At 52.4% G+C, this 23,530-nt stretch overlaps 2 protein-coding genes across 4 annotated transcripts; one reads left to right on the plus strand and one right to left on the minus strand.

Annotated features, from left to right (window-relative positions):
* Positions 1-49: 49 nt before the first annotated feature.
* Positions 50-12,719, minus strand: Cpsf4 (cleavage and polyadenylation specific factor 4). 3 transcript variants are annotated; one of them, XM_042686813.1, is made up of 8 exons: positions 12,550-12,719; positions 9,554-9,604; positions 7,901-8,053; positions 6,574-6,669; positions 5,589-5,682; positions 5,010-5,082; positions 3,678-3,770; positions 50-857 (listed from the first exon to the last, which is right to left on the minus strand). In XM_042686813.1, exons 1-8 carry the CDS (start codon positions 12,650-12,652, stop codon positions 789-791), a joined length of 732 nt encoding a protein of 243 aa, XP_042542747.1. In that variant the 5' UTR covers positions 12,653-12,719; the 3' UTR covers positions 50-788. The 3 variants fall into 3 exon arrangements, with proteins under 3 accessions (XP_042542747.1, XP_042542746.1, XP_042542745.1); XM_042686812.1 differs by having other exon boundaries at positions 3,678-3,773; XM_042686811.1 differs by having other exon boundaries at positions 3,678-3,848.
* A 312-nt stretch (positions 12,720-13,031) lies between these two features.
* Positions 13,032-23,443, plus strand: Ptcd1 (pentatricopeptide repeat domain 1). The gene is made up of 9 exons (XM_042686809.1): positions 13,032-13,123; positions 14,431-14,921; positions 17,161-17,301; positions 18,152-18,370; positions 18,708-18,809; positions 20,729-21,436; positions 21,693-21,809; positions 22,480-22,662; positions 23,065-23,443. Exons 2-9 carry the CDS (start codon positions 14,457-14,459, stop codon positions 23,248-23,250), a joined length of 2,121 nt encoding a protein of 706 aa, XP_042542743.1. The 5' UTR covers positions 13,032-13,123; positions 14,431-14,456; the 3' UTR covers positions 23,251-23,443.
* Positions 23,444-23,530: the final 87 nt, after the last annotated feature.

Here is a 23,530-nt window from a genome sequence, read left to right on the forward strand (position 1 = left end):
AAGTACCAATGTCACCCTCTTCAGAACTCCCATGAGGAATAAGACACAGTTTAAAAAACAAGCTTTAATCAACTTCATAAAAATGGTGTTGTGGTTGAACTGGGATAGGCCCACTTGCCCAGCAGGCTGCAGGTGATGGTTTCACATTTTCTAGGCTCCAAGATGGGGTGGTTTCCTCCGCATGCCCCATGTCTGAGTGACAGTACAGATGCTCCATTGGCAGGAGGTAGGCGCAGAAGGATTGGGTCAGCTATTTAAGGGGTGGTCTGTGATTCCAGCTGAAAGTGTACTTTAAGCACTGTTAGGCAGGGTGCTCCACAGGAGTGAGCCCAGGGCCAGACAGGGCAGGAAGTGACTGGACTTGGCGGGGAAGATGCCCTCATTCAGATCATATGGGTGGCTTCAGGACTCATGATGCCAAGTGTGAAGAAGCTGACACGACCAGCCCACAGGCTCACATGAGCTGCCCTGAGAAGAAAGGCCATCTTCCATACCCAAGAGCCTTTTGCCTCAAGCACTATCCTCTCCCCCCTCCCCCCAAGGCTGGTATTAAGGAAGGCCCAGCAAAAGGCCCTGGTGCCCAGGCAAATGTGGTGGTCACTTGGGAGCCCCACTGAAACATGTGTCCCTTAACTTACAGCACAAAGATAGACCAAGAGAGGGCCCCACTGTGGCCCTGCACAGGTGCCCGCAGGCTCGGCCAGAGTCCCACCAACACTACATCCAGTAGTCAAGTGCACACTCCCAGCAGGGCCCCTTGGGCTGCTCTGAGCTGGCTCCAGCTGCTGTCACTGTCCACTGAGAAAGGCCAAGTGCCCTTTGGTGCATCTGTTGGCATAGTGTCCTTTTTCACCACACTGGGAATAGCAGGGGAGGAAGAGGAGACAAAACAATATATTTTTTTTCAAATGCAATTTCCAACTAAGGCTACCCATCAAATACCAGCCGGGAAAGACTGAAAATGTTGGCACAACTCCTTGAAAACACAGCCAACAGCTCCAGGCGGAAGAAACCACAGGAAGCTAATTGGTGGATGGAAGGGAGAATGGGCCCACTAGAGTGGCCTTACTGCCTGGGCTGGCCTTACACAAGCTAGGGCCAGGCCAGAGACACTCTGTACAGACCACTTACCTCTGAGCCAACACCTAGAGCCCTCCAGGGAGACAGTGAACAATGTGAGGGAAGCCACCAGGCTCTGGCCAACCTGGCCATGCTGTGGACATGGAGGGTGATTGCACCTGAGGGCTTCCCTCTGGCCTTTACCTATGTCTAGGCTACCCCTGGGTCAGGCTTTGTTCACAGGGCCAGAGATGGGCAGCGGTTAGCTGGGTGAGGAGAGATAGCTGCATCACCTAACACACGACTTAGACTAGCTGATTATCCAGGCTTGTCTGTACTGTCTGCTCTTGACACCCCAAAACAGGAGAAAATTTTAAGGTGAATGGCACAGGGGTGGGAGGTAGCTGGAGTCCCCAGGTCTGCACTCTTCCTTGCCACCAGACCCCCATTACCCCTGCCCCCAGGCTTGCTTCCTTGATGATGCCCTACCACCTCTACCCATCCACTTCACCTGTTCCTCATGTTACTTGGGGTTTAAGTCACCTCAGTGACGCCGGCCCTGAATCCATATGCATCTTTCCTTTCCATGTTTTCAGACACCTGGACAGAGCAAGAGCAGGCCAGAGGAATGCCTGGCTGCTGAGCCAGGGGACCCTGGGATCCCATCTTTCTTGACAACAACTTGTACACACAGGTTCAGCATGCATCCTTTTACTCCACACTGCCTCTAGAAGGCACTGAGGTTGATGACAACAGACAAGAACTAAGATGTCCATGTGGCAGTCGTACTGTCACTAGGAGCCAAGGTCATAAACTGTCAACAGAAAACTGGTAAAAATTGTGATTATGCAGCCATTATAAATTTAAGATTAGATTGCCTATGTTGGTACAGAAGGGGCTCTTCGGATTTTGATATATAAATCACCTTGTGAAGTACAGGCTGGCCTCAAAATCATGATCCTCCTAAGAGAGCCTCCTAAGTGCTAGGATCACAAGTATGGCCACCACATGTTACTCTTTTGATATTAAGATGAGCTTGTGTGAACAGGTTTTCAAGAGCATTTCAACACAGGAGGCTTGAAGGACTCTAAAGGTTGGTTCAGAAGGACATGACTGATGGACAACATTTCTTTTCTTTTTTGTCGGTGGTGGGGCTTGAACTCTGGGCCTGGGCGCTGTCCTTCAGCTCTTCAGCTCACAAGGCGAGCGCTCTACCACTTGAGCTACAGCGCCACTTCCGGTTTTGTGGTGGTTTATTGGAGATAGGAGTCTCAAGGTCTCTCCTGCCAGGGCTAGCTTTGAATCGCGATCCTCAGATCTCAGCCTCCTGAGTAGCTAGGATTACAGGCATGAGCCACCAGCGCCCGGCCGGATGGACAACATTTCTTGTGTTCAGTTTTGTTGTTTTTTTTTTTTTGGTCGGTTGTGGGGCTTGAACTCTGGGCCTGGGTGCTGTCCCTCAGCTCTTCAGCTCAAGGCTAGCGCTCTACCACTTGAGTTACAGCACCCCTTCCGGTTTTCTGGTGGTTTACTGGCGAGAAAAGTTTCCCAGACTTTCCTGCCTGGGCTGGTTTTGAACCGCGATCCTCAGATCTCAGCCTCCTGAGTAGCTAGGATAACAGGTGTGAGCCACTGACACCCGGCTGTGTTCAGTTTTTATAGTCATGTAGCAACCCTGTGCTTTGCTTTGTTAAGCAATTCCCAAATCTGCAGGCTTTGTGGGTTTAGTTCTTTTGCTGGCCATTACTGCTCACTCCCCTAGTGGTGTCTGCATTCTGTACAGCATGGACTGCACACATATTGCTCAGAGCATGTGGAAATGCTTCTAAGAGGTGCCAGGAGTGAGAAGGGATGGGCAAGCAGAGATTAGAAAACCCGGTATGGCTGGGTGCCAGTGGCTTATGCATGCAATCCTAGCTACTCAGTGCTGAGATCAAAAGATTATGGTCTCAAGCCAATCCTGGGAAGGAAAATCCAATGAGATTGTTATCTCCAGTTAACCACCAAAAAGCCAGAAATGGCACTGTGGCTCAAAGTGATACAGCAGAAAAACTCAGGGACAGCTCCCAGGCCCTAAGTTCAAGCCCCAGGACCAGCACAAAAAGAAGAAGAAAACCCTGTGCATAACTTTAGCTCTCATCAGGAGTATGAACACAGGAAGTTAGCATGCAAATCTGAGCACTTTTTCTCTCCACCCAGAGCCGGGAATGAGAAAGACAAGCTCAATAGGCTTAGGTTTTTGGTTTTGTCTCTCCCCCGCCCTCCGCCAAAAAAAAAAAAAAAAAAGCTTTCCTAATGCAGTTCCTCCCAGTGCAGGCCCAATGCTGTCCTGCTTCTCCTAGCCACAGGCTTCAAGGCACTGCTTCTCCCTGCACAACTCAGTTCCATGCTCAGCCTTGTTGAAAACTTCCCTCCCACTTATCCACTCTCCACTGTGCTCCATCTTGCCCTGGTGTGCCTAGGAGTTCTAAGCCACCCTAGTGGCCCTCCTTGATTCTTGCAGTCAGCAAAAGCAATGCTTCAATTTTCAAAAGCAACCAGAACATGTGGGGAGCACAGGAATGGAATGGCTGCTGACTTGAGAGAGGTCCCCACCGCTCCCCCAGCCCGAGACTCACCTTGTAACAGGTGACCTGCTCCAGCGGCCGGGGTCCCCGGTTGCCTGCACTGCTGTTCTGACTCTGCATGACCCCGATGACCTGCGGGGCTCTCTGCTGATTGGGAGAAGAGTTCTGACTCGTTAACTGGATCAGGGAGGACGACCTTTGTAATGGCGGATTGTTACTTTGCTGGAAAGAGTTACACAACACGGTTTTACTGCGGAAAACACGTGCACGAAGACTACCGTGGGGACAGAAAAAAAGAGGGCGGGACTGCTCCCGCATGACCAGCAGGGCTCCGCAATGGCCCAGCTCTAGAGAGCAGGCAGAGAAGGAACTTCTGATGATGATAGCAGTAGCCGCTGCCCGAAAACACCATGCAGACACACAAAAACGAAAAAGAAAAGAAAAGAAAACACCAAAGAGACAAGAGGAGGTCTCTGGGGCGAGGGCATGATCAGGCCTTACTTTTGTTTCTGAGGTTCTAGCTTCATGTCAGGATGAACGCTTGGTTCAGCCAGATGTTTAGCAGCCTACACGGCGAGCAACAGTCACAGAAAAACAGTTGGAGCCTGATACTCTGACCTGCATTCTAGGGGCTGACAGGGCCCTCCTCTGGGGAGTCGATGTGACAAAGAGGGATAGGGGCTTCAGCCCTGGAAACTTCCCTGTGCTAGGAAGTCCTGGCTTTCCCCTGGAAGTGTGACTGGCGTGGCACTGCCAGCTCCCGTGGGTAGATGGAGGGCAAGCTCAGCCATATGGCATTGATGAGGCCTGAGTGGGTTTTGGCAAGGGGCTCAGGCCACCCGGGTAAGAAGACTTCACAATGGGTGGGCCAGTTTACTGGGGTAGGGGCTGAGGGCGGGCTGCTGCTGGAAGCCCTGCCTGCCTTCCTGTGGGCCTAACCACCTCCTATATCCAAATTAGGGTGTTCTTGGTTTGGGGATTGCTTCCCGCATCTGTGTTTTCCTCTTTCCTGGTACTGAGGTGATAGACCACAGCACCATGTACAGTCTAGAAAACTACAGCAGTGATGGATCTAGCCAGAGAGCACTGACACAGTCCTGCCCTCCAGGTGCAGACACCCTGCCTAGTGGTTACCCTCAGGCAAGTCCCTTCCTGTGGAGTCGTTTTCCTGTGTGTAAAGGGAAGTCTTCCCCACCCATCTCTTCAGGCAGACACAGCCACCCTTCCCATGCTCACACAGACAAACAGAGGAGACCTCAAAGTCCTTCTGCTCTAACAGATGCCCCCCATCTCCAGAGGCCATGTGAACTGTTCTGCTCTGACGCCCCCCCCCCCCAGCCCACCCCAGCCCAGAGGCAGATGCACACCCAGGCGGCACGGTACCTTTGTCGGTGGCTGCGTCTGCTGCGGCAGTGGGGGCTGCTCAGTGGTTCCCATGGGCAGTTCAAATCGAGGGCTGGTCACCACCAGAGGGGATGAGAATGAAAAGAGGGCATGAGAGGGGACAGGGCAGGGGATGTGGGATAATGATCACACCAACCTTGTAAGCACAAGTGGCCTAAAGCACAAGTGGCCTTGGGGGGGGGGGGGGGCTGGCACTCAGCCATGCTACTGGGGGCTGCAGGAAAAACAGGATAGCCACCCAGAACTGGCAGAGGAGTCTTGCCTACTATGTAGAAAGGGCTATGTTCACAGAAGCCCTGCTCCTCTGGGGGTTACCCCATACTACTTGGAACCCAAACACAGAACCACTTAGGGTGTCTAAACTTCCCAACAGACCCAAAGCCTTCCAGGTCCCCAGATGGGTCATAGCAAGGCTGGCCTGGGCAGAGCCACCATTGGGTTCCAGAAGGAGCAGTAGCCATAGTGTGGTTTTGCCATCTTCCACCCAAACCACCCTCCAGGTTGGAGGCCACTCAAGGATCAGCCCCTAAGCACCTAGGGCAGAGGCAGAGTACTCACTGCATGAATTTACACAAGGGTCCCTCCGGGCAGAATCCGACGAGGTAATTTACACAGATGACTCTCCGTGTGTGCCGGTGCCTGCACAGGGGACCTACGGAGCCCAGCGTCTGAGTCACTCAGATGTCCCCTCTGCGAGAGAATGCCCTGGTGTCCCAAATAGCCTGGGTGCAGAGGACCAGGGCACAGCACCAGATGCCACCTTTGCCGCATAAAAAACCAGCAAGCTGCCCATTGCGCTAGAGGCCTGCTTATTTGTGGAGGACAACAGGCAAGATTTGGCTTCTGCACTAGCCCTCTCATCAAAAACACAGGTGAGAATGCAGCCCCCATGTCCCCACTGGGAGATGATGTATGAAAAAGCCTCACAGCTGGGTGCGGTGGTGAATGGCTACAATCCCACAATCCCAGGCTAGGAACGCAGAAGACCATCCTGGGCTTAAAAAAAAAAAAAGGGCTGGGAAGGTGGCTCAGTGGTAGAGTGCTTGCCTTACACATATGAAGCCCTGGGTTTGATTCCTCAGCACCACATAAGCAGAAAAAAAAGCCGGAAGTGGTGCTCTGGCTTAAGTGTAGAGCCTTGTGCTGAAGAGCTGAGGGACAGTGCCCAGACCCAGAGTTCAGACCCCATGACAACCAAAAAAAAAACAAAACCTCAAGCCAGCTGCCTGTGGCTCACACCTGTAATGCTAGCTACTCAGCTACTAAATCTAAGGATCACGGTTCAAAGCCAGCCCAGGCAGGAAAGTTGCCCATGAGATTCATCTCCGATAAATGACCAAAGAACCGGAAGTGGTGTTGTGACTCAGGTGGTAGAGCCCTAGCCTTGAGCTGAAGAGCTCTGAGGGACAGCGCCCAGGCCCAGAGTTAAAAAAAAAAAAAAAAAAAAGCCTCAGCCACAGAAGGTCAGTTTTGCTTGGACAGGTGGAGTGACTTTCTTGGTGACCAGCGCAGGAACCCCAGGGCCCCAGGTCCTGGCACCTACCATGCTTGCAGAAGCCACGGTCGTACCAAGGGCAGTCCTTAATCTTGGACTCAGGGTCAATGTGCAGGAAGGGACACTCCTTGTTGCTGCATTCCCCTGAAGGAGATCAGACGTGTGGGCTTCCCGGAGCAGGACAGTCCCCTTTTAGCCTCCAGCCCCCCAGGCTGATGTCTTCTCCAAGTCTTCTCAGATCCCTCTGCCGGAAGTCAAGGCTACCGTGGGCATCACCACTGCTCATTTCCTCCCCTATACTTTCCAAGAGCCATTTCTCTGTTCCACTGTATTATCTGCTACCCATTCCTGGGTCACTAGAGCAAGAACTCCATGGCACACAAGGATGGTGTCCCCTTGATGCTTAGATGAGAGTCCTCAACAAAAGCCTGTAGCCAAGTGACCCACAGGTGTTGAGCTTGCATCTGTACAGGCTCTGCAGGGAACAGGCAAGCAAGAGGCACCAGAGACATGGGAAGTGCCAGGCCCAGAACTGTCAGCAGAAAGGAGGGAACCCCAGGCCTGCCCCGTAAATATTCGGGGACAGATCTATTGTGGCTGATGGCAAGAGCTCAAGGGTGTGGGGAGCCAGGAAGGTCAAGTCCTGTCTGTTTGCTTTGAGGACAAAACAAGCCACAAGCACCATTAATAAGCCAGCAGCCAAGCCTGCTGGATCACTGAGAAAATTAACACCTCTAATAACACAAAGCATGTCTTGCACACCTCAGCTCATCCATTGCACAGCTTCCTGTAGGCTTTTGACCAGCCTGGTCCCTGTACAGGGCCTGATGCTGGCAGTTCTAGAGCTACAGCTAGCCCTTGTTCTGACCACCTGAGCTGCTTCCTGAGGCTGCAAAATCCACACCATCCTCATCCCTGGATCCTGCATACAGGCTGCTCAGGACAGGGGACCCATGTTCTCCAATCATAGCTTAAAGCAATCTTCCTTTCTGGGTGAAGAATGGAGCTCATTGCCACCAGAAGTCAGCCCCCTTCCCCCTACTATCATGAGGTCTGTTGGCAGAGAGAAGGACCCCAGCAGACCCTGGGCAATCAGCAACCACAGTGGAGAATGAGATGCAGACTTCTGGAATAAGGCTGATGTCTATGATAGCTGTGCAGTTCACTTCTCATTGCAAAACCCTTCTTAATCTCGGGATAACCCCAGAGCACTAAACAGCCATCTGGCTTACTAGAGAGTCCCAACATCCCCTCACCAAAGAGCCAGCTCAGGCTTCCAGGCTCTGCCCATGTCCCAGAAGGGTGGGAGGAGGCAGGCAGGGATGGAGTCTCTGTCAGCTCTGGGCGGAGCCTCCCAGGGTTCCATGCAGCTTACCAAACTTGGAGTAGAAGTAGCACTCGGGCATCTTGGTCATGTCATACTCATGTAAGAACTCACACTGGTCCCCTTTCTTGCACAGCCCTCGCAGCCAGTGCTTGCACACCACTGTCTTCTCACCGCTGATGTGGCGGAATGGGCACATACCCCCTGGCAAGGAAGAAGGGCAAGGCTGTGAGGAGAGAGGTGGGCCGGGATGGGGGTGGGGGATGACAGGGACAGGTCTGGGGGAACCAGGGCACCTTCATCCCACGCAGTGAACAGCCCATGCTGGATGGCGGATAAGATACCCCTGGCAGAGGTAAGCTAGTGTGCTAGCAATTATTTTCAGTTCACATAGCTATGCATTTTAAGATGTTTCGGCATTGAATCATGATCTTAGAGATATCACTAGAAGATGGAAGCCAAACAAGCCTAGAGTAGGGTGGTAGATCCATTTGTTAATTTAATCCAAGCACAGTTCCAGTAGTACACAGGCATGAAGAACTGTAGTAACATTATTAAAGACTAGGGTTTAGGAAACCCTAAAGGAGAAAGACAACCACCAGCAGAAGTGCCAGGTATGGTGGTGCATGCCTGTAATTCCAGCACAAGAGGATAGTGGGTTGAAGATAGCCTACATTTCATTCATGAAGATAGCCTACATTTCATTCATAGTGAGATTATCAAAATTTTTTGAAAGTGTCCATACAGCCTTAAGATTAAGATCAACTTCATGACTGAAGCAATTAAATGAGCACATAGGTAGAGGTGCCCCACAGCAGGATCTACCTGGCCTTGCTGGGGCAGGACCATCCTCTGGGGATGTCGGATGTCTAACTGGCCTTGAGGACCGGAATAAAGCTGTGACTGAGAAAGCCCAAGACCAGCTCTGTTAAGAACTGTCCAATATGGCCGCCACTCATCACACATGGCTATCTGGTATTTGAATGATCACTAGTGTGCTGAGGAACTAGATTTGGAATTCTTCAAATTTTTATAACACATCTGTGGCTAGTGGCTACAGGACTAGCAGACAGTTGTGGCACTCTGTGTTAAGATGAGTTATCACAGAATGGGGCTAGCATAGAGCAGAGTAACTGAGCAAATATGGCAATGAGACCAGGAGCCAGTGGGGGAATGACACACAGCATGAGGAGCTGGTTGGCACACGAAGCCATCCCTTGCCACGAACTTCCTATTCAAGCTTCTGACTCTCTTTCCCTACATGGAGGAAGATGCCCAGATCTCTACACGCCTTTAATTAGGAGCTAATGGATACACCCAGCTTCACATGGCTTGTTGGGCTTTGTGAAGAAGATTCAAGAAGGAAATATTACCCCAGGCCTTTGGCTAAGAAGCCACACAGGTCAGAAAGCCCTTGTACACTGCCAGTAGAGAGGCCTGGATTCAGACACTGAGTTCAACCATACAGTAACCATGGAACCATGAGAAAATTCGTGAAAGTGTAAATGTCTGGGGGCCTCAGTCCACCTCACAGGGAAAGATCAGTGAGCCAGGCTCAGTCTTGGGACACAACACCCAGTCACAGCTTCATCCATATCATTATTTGTCTGCAGAAGGCAATGATAACCGCAGAGATGTGGTGGCTCTTAGCTCTGTTAAGGTACCAAAGGAGGCTCGGCAAGAAGCCAGTGATAGGGGTCTTACCTTTGCCACAGGCAGCTTTCAAAAAGAATTCGCAGACAGCAGCCCCGGACTCTGGAGAAAGGAGAAAAGGCAACAACATTAACCAAAGTCAGGTGCCACCACTGTCAGTGACAAACACAGACAGTGGAGGGTAGGGGAAGAACACTTACTGGTCTTTGAGCCAGGACATAGGAAAGAATATAAACAATGCAAAGTCCAACCAGCCAGCTCAAACCTGAATATTTACACCATGCCCTGAAAAATGAGATGTGTACACTGAGACCATTATTCTGAGCTTTCTGATCACACCTGCAAATCCAAGAGGCAGGGGTAGGAAGATCAGAGTCAGGGGCTAATCCAGGCAAAATCAAGACCTTAAACAGACTAAAAGCAAAGGACTGAGGGCATGCTACCCTGCGTTTGAACCCCACATCACCCACCAACACACAAAATAACAAGTGGGTATTACAAGATCCCAGAACTAAAATTACCCCCAGCTCAAATCTCTTAGGAGGGCTAATTCAAAGAGTCTTTATTTAACAGAAGCAGTGGGATAGAATGAAGCTCACAGAAAATACCATCAATGGAAAATGGCCCTCTGGGACCAGATTCCAGGAGGAGGACACAGGTGTTCTAGAGGACCATCCACCTGGAGGAGGTGAAGAGGAGCCCCAGAAGCAGGACTGCTCTTTTTTTTTTTTTTTTCCCCTGGTCGTGGGGCTTGAAATCTGGGCTTGGGTGCTGTTCCTGCGCTCTTCAGCTCAAGGCAAGCACTCTACCGCTTGAGCCACAACGCCACTTCCAGTTTTCTAGTGGTTTATTGGAGATAAGAGACTTTCCTGCCCGGGCTGGCTTTGAACCACGATCCTCAGATCTCAGCCTCCTGAGTACCTAGGATTACAGGTGTGAGCCACTGGCACCCAGCAGGATTGCTCTTAATAGGCCATGGCCATGTGTAATTACAAAGAGCATCATCAACACAAGTGTAGCCAGTTCTGGTGACAGAGCAAGACTGCAGAGGCAGTGCCCTGAAGTTGGTGCCATTCTGATGGGCCCAAGAATTCCCTGGCAACAGCTTCTAGAACCAACTGTCCTTGAGCCAGGGAGGCAGCTCCCTGGGAGAGCGCTCATGTGGGAGGCCCTGGACTCAACCTCCAGTACCAAAGAAAATAAATAGAAACTCATTCACAGGCCTCCCTTGTCAACTTGCCACTTCCTAAAAGTGGGCAGGTATTGTTAGGACTGAATTAAGGCTGTAGAATTTAGGGGTGTCAAGGGGAGTTAAAGAGGGATCACTTTTTGGCTTTGAAAAGTTGCATTAGAACAATGTACCATTCAGGAAACCCTGGCTGGTGCCAGCCAATGAGCAAAAGCATCAGATACTGAGTTTGAGTCCCAGTCTTAGACAAAAAAAAACCAAACAAACATATTTCTGGGCTAGGTATTTAACTGGATGGGAGAGTGCTTGTCTAGCCATGTACAAGGTTCTGGGTTCCATTCCCAGCACTACAATTAATATTTAAAAAAGAAAATCATTCAGAGGTTAAGGTTGCATCATTCCCTAGTGAGAAATTCAATCCTTGGGACAGGGTCACAGGCTGACATTAGAGCATGCCTAAGGGTCAATCAGAGTTTTCACACCAAGAAGGGAACAAAGCAAAGGGACCAAGGGGAAAGGACATGATCATCCAGAGCCTTAACATATTGAGCCCAATCTCACACAAAGCAGTGTATACTCACACAAGCAGTGTATACTGAACCAAATCACAAACTAGCATTGCAAACTAACACAATCACAAACCAGCACTGCACACTGAACACAATCATAAGTCTATGAAGGCTGAACCCAGGCTAGGACAGCACCCTTCCTAAGAACAGGTATGTGCAGCCCTCATCACAGCACCCATCCCCACAGGGCTAATGACCTGTGGTGCCAGGCAGGAGAAGGGTAGAAGAGAAGGCTGTACGGGCAATCACAAAGTGATCAAAGGTTTCGAGAGGTAAGGCTGTGAATATGAGCAGTTGCTTGTTAAGGATGTCAGATGTGGTAGTGTATGCCTATAATCCCAGCACTCAGGAGACTGAAGCAGGAGAATGTTGATCAAAGCCGGCCTGAAGACTCCCTTGAGAGGAGTGAGGATGGGGTGGACAGGCAGGAAGGCACCAGCTGCAGCCCTATGGCAGTTAGGGGAGATAGCAGGGGCCCCAGCCCGTGGTCACTAGTGGGAGTCCTCAGCAAATCCTTCCCACCCTGGGCCTCAGGTTCCTCACCAACAGACTGAATTCAGTGATTTCTAAGAGCCTGGGCTTGGGGGGGGAGGGGGGAGGGGGGGGGGCGGGGGAAGGGAGGGTTAGGTTTCCAGTACATCCAGAATGGAGTGAATAGGGAAGCTGCTGGTTTCTCTTAACACAGGAGACATCCCAAATGAGTGGGGGGAGGTGGAGCGCCGGAAGCCACCACGTGAAGCGAGATAATTAAAGGGGACATTGGTTAAGGGTCCATCTCAACTACCTGCCTGCCGCAAAACACCCAGAGTTGGGGGTACAGAGAAGCAGGGCCTGGCCCAGACTGGGAATGAGAAGCCCCCACCCCCAGGACAGCGAATCCTGGGGAAAGAACAGAGTTGGAGCTGCTTCTAGTTGGGGGGGGGGGGGGAGTCACCAGCGGGGTCCTTCCCTCCAACGGCCTAGCTTTAATAAAAACAAGGGCGCTCCATGTGAGCGGGGGGGGGGGGGGGGGAGGCTGGGAGAGACGAGGGGGGGTCTCCCAGGACTTTCCTCTAGCAGGGGGGGGAGGGGAGCATGGAGGGTACCCCACTTCACGATGGTCTGTTCTCATCCAAGCACGGCACCCCCAACCCGCCGCCCGAGGACCCCCCCTCCCGCCCCCCCCCTTTCGGGGGTCAAAGGCCAAACCAGGCAAAGTATGGATGGGGACTCCCGAGTTCCACAGAGGGGACAAGAGGCTCCAGAGAAGGGGGGAGTTCGGGGCCCGTCTGCCCGGTGCCCGCGCTCACTGTCCATGCCCGGGAAGGGCAGCGGCTGCGCCCCGAGCTGCTGCTCCACGGCGATCTCCAGGTCGAACTTGATGTGGTCCACGCTGGCGATGATCTCCTGCATGGTGGCGGCGGCGGCCCCACTCGGCCCGGCTGCCCCCTCAGATCCCCGGCCGCCCTCACGCCGCCGCCCGGCCGTCCCGCCGTCCCGCCGCCCCGCCGCACTCGGTGCTGCTGCCGCCGCCGCCGCCGCCGCCGCGCCCGCCACCGCCGCCGCCGCCGCCGCTGCCGCCCGAAGGATGTCGGGAGCGCCCCAAGCGCGCCTTGGCCTTCCGCCGGCCTAGGCCTAGCCAATCCAGCGGCCGACTACGGCCACGATGCCAGACATAGTTAGCAGACAGCCGAGCCACCGGCTGGTCGGCGCTTCACCTCCAGCCCTGTGCGTGTGAGAGCTCGAGACGCGGACTGCGCCTGCGCGAGCCTCGGCTGCGGCGCCTGCCTAAGGTATTGGATGACACCGCCCGGCGACGGCCCGGGGGACGCGCTGAGGACCGCGCGGGGACCTGCACGGCGTTCGAGGCTCCCGGCCGTTCCGGTGAGTTCCTGTTCCATCCACGCAGGAGTTCTGAGACCCTGGCAGAGCTGGCCCGTGTGGCAGCGAGAGTCCTGAGTCCAGGACTGACTGGAACTTGGGGCTTGACTGGAACTCAGGCTCTGAGGGCCTGGGGAGAAGGGGGTCGCGCTGGCTCGAGGGCCGCGGGATCGAGGGCAGGTGGGATCTTCAGCGTGTCGGTGATTCTGGAGTTGGATTGGTCGATTGGGGTGCGGTGGAGGGGGGCGGGTGTCTCACTAGGAAACCCAGGCGGGCCTCTAACTCGCGATCCTCCCGATTCAGCCTCCTGAGTGCGGGGATTGCAGTCGAGCCTAGGAGAAAGAATGGATTTCATAGGAAGATAACTCTCGCTTTACTTTTTTTCCCCCCTGTGTAAACCTTAGCATTTCCTTCTCTGACTGGCAGAGAATATGTTAGCAGTGGATGATTTGTCAGAAGACAGTTTGTGCAGCTACCACACTGGGTGGTCACTCGTGCTATCATTTAGGCGCACTCCTGCTGTGAAATTACCATAGGCTTGTGTTATCTAATGCATTGAAAACTTCATAGACTAGTATACCACATATGCATGTACAGTACATATGTACACTGTTATTGTACTACAGTCCGACTCCACTCTAGTCTCAGTTATTGATGTGTTGTCTTTTTTTTTTTTTTGTCGGTCGTGGGGCTTGAACTCTGGGCCTGGGCGCTGTCCCTCAGCTGTTTAGCTCAAGGCGATCACTCTACCACTTGAGCTACAGCGCCACTTCCGGTTTTCTGGTGGTTTATTGGAGATAGGAGTCTCACAGTCTCTCCTGCTCGAGCTGGCTTTGAACCGTGATCCTCAGATCTCAGCCTCCTGAGTAGCTAGGATTACAGGCGTGAGCCACCAGCGCCTGGCTTGTCTTTTTTTTTTTTGTCCAAGACTGGGACTTGAACTCAGTACTTAAAGTTTTCACTCATTGACTAGCACTGTAGCAACTGAGCAATGCCTCCAACCTCAGAGCCCTTCTAATGTATCCAAATCTTAAAGGTGTTTTCATGCTGCCAGTCTCCAGTAGCTCATACTTGTAATCTTAGCTACTTAAGAGGCTGAGATCTGGGGGAGGTCAAGGTTTGAGGCTAGTCCAGGCATAGGAGTCCTAGAGACTCCATCTCCAAAAATGATCATCCAATAATGAGGCTGGAGGCGTGGTTCAGGAGGCTAGGATTGATTATTGGCAGGCCTTATATAACCACTACCAAGTCTTCTGTCTTTGTAACTGTGAATCTGACTTGACTTCCTTAATTTGTTTGAAATATTCCAGGCCCAGGTGGGACAGGAAAGCCAGACATGGATATTATGAGACTTGCCCGCCTCTTCTCTGGTCCTGGCCCTGTGGGACTGTCCATCCTCCAATGCCTTGGTCCTCGTGGAGTCTGGTGGACAGGAGGCAAGGAGGGGCTGGTTTGGCCCAGGATCCTGCAGCCAGCACGGCCAGTGTCAGTGACCTTCAGCAGCTCCCTGGGGCAGGGGAGCCGGAAGAACATGAGCAGCCAACACGGTGACCCCAGTCAGCCCAATGCCCTAACCACTCAGGAAGAAGAGGAGGAAGAAAGCTTTGGAACTCTCTCTGACAAATACTCCTCCCGGAGAATATTCCAGAAATCCACAGCTGAGTTGTATAACTGGCAGCTCAGAGAGCAGAATATGGAGGAAGATGAAGAAGGGGAGACAGAACCCAAAGTATGGCAGGGCCGGAGGAACACCCCATATTGGTACTTCCTCCAGTGCAAACGCCTGATCAAAGAAGGGAAGGTGAGGAAACCTGGCATTCCTTCTGCTTTCCTGAGCTCAGTGTTGGGTGTGTAGCATCTCAGTGCTCCCCGTTGCTAAATGGTGGGGTGCTCAGCAGCACTTGATCCATGGGCCCTTTTGTTCCTTGTCTTTTTTTTTTTTTTAAGTGGTACAGGGATTTGAACACCCCCAACCTTTTTTGCTTAAGTTAATTTTCAGATAGTGGCTCATGCTTTTGGCTTATGCCAGCCTAGACTATGATTCTCTTACTTATGGCCTCCTGTATACCTGGGATTACAGGTGTGGGGCACTATGCCTGGCTTATTAATTGAGATAGAGGGGAATCTCACTTTTCCCCCCTCAGGCTGGCCTCAAACTTGCAGTCTCCCCAATATCTACCTCTTGCATAGCTGGGATTGCATGTGTGAATCACTGTCCCCTTACTCACCATGGTGACCCAGCAGTCTCATAGCATGAATATAACTCAGTTTCTACTGTTCAGGTCTCCTGCCCCAGCCTCCTATAGAAGCTGGACGTATATGTACAGCTCTGGCTGTTTGCTGGTTAATTGGAGAAAAGACTCTCAGATTTGTCTGCCTGGGCTAGCTTTGAGCCGTGATCCGCAGATCTCAGCCTCTAAATGGCAATTCTATTATTCCATTTGCTTGGTCAAATTTCCTTGGGTCATGCTCTATTCTCTTTCTCTGTCCCACACTACCTCCAAGCTTTTCCAGCCCTGCTTCCCACAACCCTGCCCTCAAATATCTGGGTGTAGACTTTCCTTTACCTCCTCAACTTTGGTGGTTTTTTTTTTGTTGTTGTTGTTTTGTTTTGTTTTTTTGTTCTTTGGTGATAGTACTGTGAGGTTTGGAGTCAGGGCTTCTATTTGCCAGGGAGATGCTCTACACCTGAGCCACACTCCCGACCCTTTTGCTTTGGTTCTTTTTCAAGGAGGGTCTTGCAGATTTTGCCTAGGCCAACCTGGCTCATGATCTTTCTATCTACAGCCTCCTGCCTTGCTGGGACTACAGGTGTCTATCACTGTGTCTAGCTCTCCTCAGCTATTAAGGACATTTGTCACTAGGTCTTCTGTCAATATCATGTCCTTTGCCACCTACTTGCCGCACAGAAAGCAGATCCTGATCATCTTCTCCCTCAAACTACCAAAGTATTCTGTGCCATTGCTTTTATGTTGCTGGTTAGAGCGTGTGGCTCAGTGTACATTGCTTGCCCAGCTCACTCAAGGCCCTGAATTCTATCCCCAGCACTGAAAAAGAAAACAAAAGTTTCTTAAAGATTGACAGTGACATTGTGTTTATATTTTAAAATCTCTTAGTGGTAAGTGCTGAAGACCTTGTGAGTGTTTAGAATTTACTTTAAAAAAAGGCATTTGATGCCGGCTATAGGTGGCTCATGCCTGTAATCATAACTATTCAGGAGGCTGAGATCCGAGGATTGTGATCCCAAGCCAGGGGAGGAAAGCTTGTGAGATTCTAATCTCCAATTAATTACACCCCCCTCCAAAAAGAAAAAAAAAAGCCAGAAGTGGCTCAAGTGGTAGAGTGCTAGCCTTGGGTAAAAAAGCTCAGGAACAAAGTCTAGGCCCTGAGTTCAAGTCCCAGAACAGGCACCAAAAAAAAAAAAAAATTTAGCATTTGAGGGGAGGGTGCCCAACTCAGGGTTAATAAGATCAGCTGGTCATTGGGCCAGCATTGCATGTACATCCTTTTCCCCTACTCTTCTGTTCACTTGGAATTTACCATTGTGAGAAGTTAAGAAATAAACAAAGAAGGCCAGGTTCCAGTGACTCACGCTTATAATCCTAGCTCTCAAGAGGTTGAGATCTAAGGATTGAGGTTCAAACCCAGCTGGGGCAAGAAAGTCCACGAGACTCTTAACTCCAATTAACCACCAAAAAAATCAAGTGGAAAAGCACTAGTTTTGAATGGATAAGCCACACAACACCCAGGTGCTGAATTCAAGCCCCAAGACTGGCACAAGAAAAACAAAGGGAAGCCAAGATCCTCACAGTGGTTTATGAGGACCTGGGGGATCTGCTGCCCCATCCCCATTTCTCTCCATCCTCCTACTCCCCATGCTGTTGTGGCCATCTGGGCACCTTGGCTGCTCTTTCAATCCTTCCCACTTCCCTGGCCTCAGGACCTTTGCACTGGCTGTCCCTTCCCACCTTTCTTCCTCTGCTGAGCATCTTGGAGACCATCCTGAGCCCCTGCCCTGTCCATCTCCACTTTCCCCTCAGCTGGCCAATGCTCTGGACCTGTTTGAGAGGCAGATGCTGAAGGAGGAGAGACTGCAGCCGCTGGAGTACAACTACACGGTGCTGATTGGTGGCTGTGGGCGTGTTGGCTACCTGAAGAAGGCCTTCAGGCTCTACAATGATGTGAGTGCAGGGGGTGGGGGGGGTGGGAAGGCAGGCAGGGCCTCAGGGCTGAGCCTCTTAAGGTGCATGCACTGGGTGCAGGACCTAAGGGTGCTAGTTGGCAGTGCTTGGGCCAATAACTTAGACTTCCTGGAGTCAGGTTCACCACTGTAAAATGCAGGTGGTCTCAGGGGATTGAATGAAGCAATGTGAAGAAACATCCTTTACCTGAGCAGATGGCTCACACCTTTAATCTTAGGTACTCAGGAGGCTGAAATCTGATGATCATGCTTCAAATCCCACCTGGGCAGGAAAGTCTATGGGCGTCTTTTCTCCAGTGAACCACCAAAAAAGCCAGAAGTGGAGCTATGGCTCAGGTGGTAAAGCGCTCTCCTTGAGTACAAAAGCTTAGGCCCTAAGTTCAAGTCCCAATACTGGCACCAAATTTAAAAAAAGAAATATCCTTCAACACTTGGCATGCCTGGGCTGTGGTGTGCATTTCCTGAGTATCTTTTTTGTTCCCCTGTCCTGTGTGTGCTTGTTCTTTTTCTTGATCCCACTCCATCCAAGCTAGCTCTTTGGGAAAAGGCTTCCCTAAGAGCCAGGGAGCCGTTTCCTTTGTGTGTCAGAAAGGAGTGTGGCCCTGGAGACCTGGGTGCTCAAAGGGGAGAGCTCATCTCCTGCAGCCTGAAGCCAGCCCATGGCAGCCCATGCTCTTGCTATTTGGTATACTCTGCTCTTGGCATGACCATGGGGAGCCAGGAAAAAAAGGTGTGTGTGTGTGTGAGAGAGAAAGAGAGAGAGAGAGAGAGAGAGAGAGGAAGACCAAGGAACATCTTTCAATGTTCCTGTATTTCTCTCATCTGCACAGATGAAAAAGAGACAGCTGGAGCCTTCAGACGCCACATATACAGCCTTGTTCAATGTCTGTGCCGAGTCCCCGTGGAAGGACTCAGCCCTGCAGAGTGCCCTGAAGCTCCGACAGCAGCTACAGGCCAGAAACTTCCAGCTCAACCTCAAAACCTACCATGCCCTGCTGAAGGTAGCTGCCAGGTGTGCAGACCTCAGGATGTGCCTCGATGTGTTCAAGGTGGGGAGCCGCCCCTCTTTCCTGCCCCTCCCCTGAGGGTCTTAGGGTACTCCTGTGGGGTGAGGAAGTGGAGGGAGTGTCCCAGGAAGGCAGTGGCTAACTCTGACATGCCCAAAGGGCCAGTGAGAAGTACTGTGGCAGTGTGCTAATCTTGGTGGGCTGCACTCACTTGCTCCCACAGCTGGCCAGGGGTTGGGTTAAGAGACACCCCCCCCCCCCAGCTCTGTGACTGCCTGGGTGGCCTTTGCAGAGATGCTGCCCAAGCTGGCTAGAAGCAAGGTATGTGGCTTGGGCCCTGCTGTAGGTTTGCAACCAGCCTGCCTTGCTCCCCACCTAGGAAATCGTCCACAAGGGCCACTTGGTCACCGCGGAGACCTTCAGTTTCCTGCTTATGGGTTGCATCCAGGACAAGAAGACAGGCTTCCGATATGCCCTGCAGGTCAGTCCCTCCTACCCTGAGCCTCATGCGCCGGGGTGCAAAGCAGGTTGTGTGCGTGGCCAACTTTGGCCCTCCTGGCAACTATCATGTGGCACCTGGAGCCCCTGTTTTGTAGACAGCAGGAAACAAAGGTGTGCAGATGGGCAGAGACTCTGCCCCCTAAACTCCCTGCTGACCCCCTGTAGTGTGATCACTAGGAGTGCAGAGATCAACACATCCAACCTGAATCCCACCCCACTTACCCCCATGCACACATGCACGCAGTCCCCTTCATTGCAGGATTGGTTGGTGTTTACATGGGTGTTGTGGCTGCTTCTGTGGCCTCTCAGTGTCATCCTCTGCATCCTAACGTGTGTGTCAGAGACCAGCAGCAATCCCAGCCCAGCCTCCCATCCTGTCCTCTTTCCAGCAAGCTCCCCCCGCCCTCCCTAAGCAAAACCACAACTTATTAGGACCTCAGGCCTGTGTCCCTCTGCAGAATTCCCAGAAGCTGTGGCTGCCCAGCTGGCCTCCACCTCCTAAGATCAGCCAACACATTCCCCTTGGCCTTGGTCTGTTCTGGTTAAAGTACCCTATTGTCCTCAGGGGGTGTTTGTGCTGCACAAACACTGAAATGCCTCTGCCCGGCTCTGTGAGTCCCATTCTGCAGGTGAGGAAATGGAGATTGGTGGAGATTTGAAACTTCCCTGAGGTCCCACATCCACTGAGCGCTGAGGCTAAGACTGAAGTTGACGTGACCCTAGAGCTGACTCCCTGCTACCATCATGGGGTAGCGCATGTCCCTTCCACGTACACACACACTCCTTGTCTGTGTGGCTGCCCAGATCCTCACCATCCTCAAGATCCTGCCCCAGTAGGCGGTTGGGACCTGGCCTGCTGCTCTCCCGGGCAGCTTTGGGAGTGCCATTCATCCGGTGAGCTGGGATGTCAGGCGCCACCCTGGCCCCAAGTTCGGTATAGATGCCTGTCTGAGCCTGCAGATGAAACACATAAGCTAACTGGCATCATAGAAACAACAGCACAGTCCTGGCCCAGATGTGACCCGAGCGCTGTGGGTCACCCCCACACATGTGCTGGGTGTATGTTGCAAACATGGGAATGGCTTGAGATGTGGGGTTTAGGCCACAGCCTGACAATCTACATTGCTGGCTCTCTCTGCCTCTGTCCTGCCCTGCATCTGACATGACGAATTCAAGTCTCAGCATCTAAGCCTCAGCCTTGGGGCCTGTGGCTAGACATGCATCAGGTAAATGGGAGGCACTGCTGAATCTCAGCCTGCAAAGTCAGCCTAGACTCTTCTAGAACCTAGCCTCTTTGGCCAGCCCTACCATAGGGGAGACGAAGGAGATGATGGGCAGAGATCTCAAGTAGAAGGGTTCTGAAGAGATGGTAGAGGGACCATACTGGTAGAACAGTTTAGGGGTGAGCTTGAGGAAGGAGAGGAGAGCTGCTGGAGTCTGGAGTCAGGTAGACACTTGTCAGATTCTTCTGGTCCCTTTAAAAAAAAAAAAAAAATATATATATATATATATATATTATATTATACATATTATATGTAACATATACTGCATATATATACATATACATAGTGTTTATATGTGTATAGATATGTGTATATGTATTCTCTGTGTGTGTGTGTATATGTATATATAGTGTTTTACTATGTTACCCAGGTGAACCTTGAACTCCTAGTCTCAAATGAGCCTCACATCTCAGCCTGCTGAATGCTGGGACTACTGACCCACACCATTCTGCTTTTTTTTTCTTCTTTTTTTCTGGTATTGGGTGGAACCCAGCTTTTCACTGTGCCTTGAGGGTTTTAGGTACCTTTTGACTTTGCCATCTGATTCCTCACTCCCCTGCTGCTGGAGGCCTTGGATTGGTAGAACTCTGAGCCAGTGTGTGTGTTTTCCTCACAGGTGTGGAGGCAGATGCTGAGTCTGGGAATCAAGCCAAACCAGTATGGCTACAACTTGCTCTTGGGGGCAGCTCGGGACTGCGGCCTGGGGGACCTAGAGTTGGCCTCCAGGCTGCTCCTGAGGCCCCAGGAAGGCACAGTTCTGCTCCAGCCATCAACAGGCAGGCGGCGGGTAGGAAGGAAGGGCCAGTTCAAATTAGGTGATGGTATGGCAACAAGACTCCATGTTGAGGCACTGGAAAAGGAGCTGTTTCTGGAACCTTCTCAGGCACTAGAGGGGCCTCCAAAGCCTCGGGATGCGAGGGTGCCTAGCAAAGCCCAGCCCGAGATGGAAATGGAGGCACAGGCCGACCACTCAGCAGCCCTCGCCCCACTGGCCCTGAGGCCTCCTCCCATGGAGCCAGAGGTCAACCTCCTGGCTCTCGGGGCTGTCTCCCCAACTGTGGTCTCCTTTGGGAACGTGGCCACTCCTGCTGACAGGCTGGCCTTGATGGGGGGCCTAGAAGGCTTCCTGGGCAAGATGGCAGAGCACGGGATCCAGCCAGACATCAAAACCTTCACACTGCTGGCAGAGGTGGTAGAGCCTGGGAGCCCTGCAGAGGCCTCGCTGCTGACCTCACTGGACACACACCAGGTGGAGGCTGATGTGACGTTCTACAACACGCTGATGAGGAAGAAGAGCAAGTCAGGGGATCTGGAGGGGGCAAAGGTAAGGGGCTTGGCTGGGGGTGGGCAGGCCCCAGGTACACTCCCATGAGCCCCTTTTCCTCTTCCTCTCTGGATCCCATTGTGAAACGTAGCTCTAGAGCCCAGGCCCTGCATGATGCCGGCAGCAGAGTGCACTGGGAGGCCTTTGAGCAGACCCGGGCCCCTGGGGGCTCCAACAGCCCATCCAAGGCTTCAGCACAAGTCCTCCCCTGGGGGGCGAGCCCCAGAGGACAGACATGATACATTTGTCCTCACAGGCTCTGCTGCCAATCCTGGCAAAGCGAGGAATTGTCCCTGATCTGCGGACGTTCTGCAACCTGGCCATTGGGTGCCGCCAACACAAGGACGGTCTGCAGCTGCTCGCAGACATGAAGGTGAGGGGGTCCAAGCAGGTCTCCTGTGGTAGTGCACAGGGTAAAAGTTGTCAAGGACATGGGGGTACAGACCCTTTATACTTGGGAAGGGTAAGTGGACTCCACTTCCAGCATAGAGTGGCATCTACCCTCTTGGGGACCAAGGGGAGCTGCTGTTGGACTTGGCACAGAAACAGGCCATTTCCATACTGAAGATGGTGCTCTTGGGGGGCCCATGGAGGGGATGGGAACAGGTCTGGGCCCAAGCACCCTGGAGGGATGAGAGGTATTTCTAGAGGACAACGAATTGGAAGTCTTGGGGGTCAAAGGGCAGTTATTACTGCCTTGACCAGTTCTGATACATACCCTGCCTGGCCCCCATTGGATCTTAGTGCTAAACGGATTTTATCTGAGCTTAAGAGGGCGCTGTCTTCGGACCACATATACCCCTCATGGTCAGCCTATGGCAGCTCCTCTCCAGGGTGCTGCCACCTCCCTGTCCCCAGGAAACAGTCAGAAGCAAGGCCCTGGAAGCTCCTGTGACCTCAGCAGCAGGCTTCTCCCAAGTTTTTCTGTCCTTTTGGAGGGGGAGGATGGCCAGTGTTGGCCTTAAGGCTCCACCCTTCTGACCCCAGAGCAGGCCTGATGATGACTGCCCCTGCCATCATACCGCTGTGTGCTTTCATTTCAGAGATCCCAGGTGACCCCCAATACCCACATCTACAGCACCCTCATCAACACAGCCGTCAAGAAGCTAGACTATGCCTACCTCATCGACATTCTGAAGGACATGAGGCAGAGTGGTGTCCCTGTGAATGAAGTGATCATCCACCAGCTGGAGTTTGCGGCCCAGTACCCCCCCAACTTTGACCGAGTATGTGCCCCAGGCTGAGCATTGCCTTCTTGGCCAGGGTCACCCTGGTTCTGGCCTTTGGGGGCTGTCTAGCAGCTTCTTGGAGAACCCTCTCCCTCTCCCCTGGAGATAGTTGTGGTCCCAGGACGGAGGTGCCTTCAGTGTGGGGGCAGTGAGTGGATGAAACCCAGTGTCTATGGCTTGTGGGGCTAGGAGACCTCCAATGAGATGACACTGCCTGGGCAGGGATGTGACCTGCCCAGTGGGGTGGCCATCTTGCCAGGAATCAGGCTGACAACAGCTTTTCTGCCTTTCCCTGTAGTCTGCTAGGAGGCAGCAGGGAACAAGGCCAAGCCAGCTGATGGGATTTGGGGTTGGTGGCAAAGGCACACAGTGACCCTGATGCCCTCTTTACCATTACAGTACAAAGGGAAGAACACCTACTTGGAGAAGATCGATGGCTTCAGAGCCTACTATAAGCAGTGGTTGAAAGTGATGCCAGCAGAGGTGGCCCCCCACCCTTGGCAGGAGTTCCGGACCAACCCCCAGAGGGACGAAGACTCGAGTGAGGACACTGGTGTGGACAAAGGCCATGGGGGACAGAGGTGATCAGAGGCTATGTGGGACAAGATGCCCTCACGCTGTCCAGAGGAGCCCCAGGGGTCCCCTCCACCTAGTCAAGGGAGAGGCTGTGGCATCTACATAACAGGCACTGTGCTGGTATGAGGCACATTTGGAACCTACGGTGCCCACACTACAGCAGGGAAAAAGCAGGTCCAGTCACCCCTGCTCAGGTCAGCCAGACCCGTACAGTTTTCATCTTCACTGAGGAAGCACACTTGCTCAGGGCCACCCTGCACCTAGCAAGGGGAAGCAGGACGCCCAACTC

The sequence above is a fragment of the Dipodomys spectabilis genome, unplaced genomic scaffold (assembly GCF_019054845.1).
Source record: "Dipodomys spectabilis isolate Male_0828 unplaced genomic scaffold, ASM1905484v1 ptg000098l, whole genome shotgun sequence".
In the NCBI taxonomy this organism is placed as follows: Eukaryota; Metazoa; Chordata; class Mammalia; order Rodentia; family Heteromyidae; genus Dipodomys; species Dipodomys spectabilis.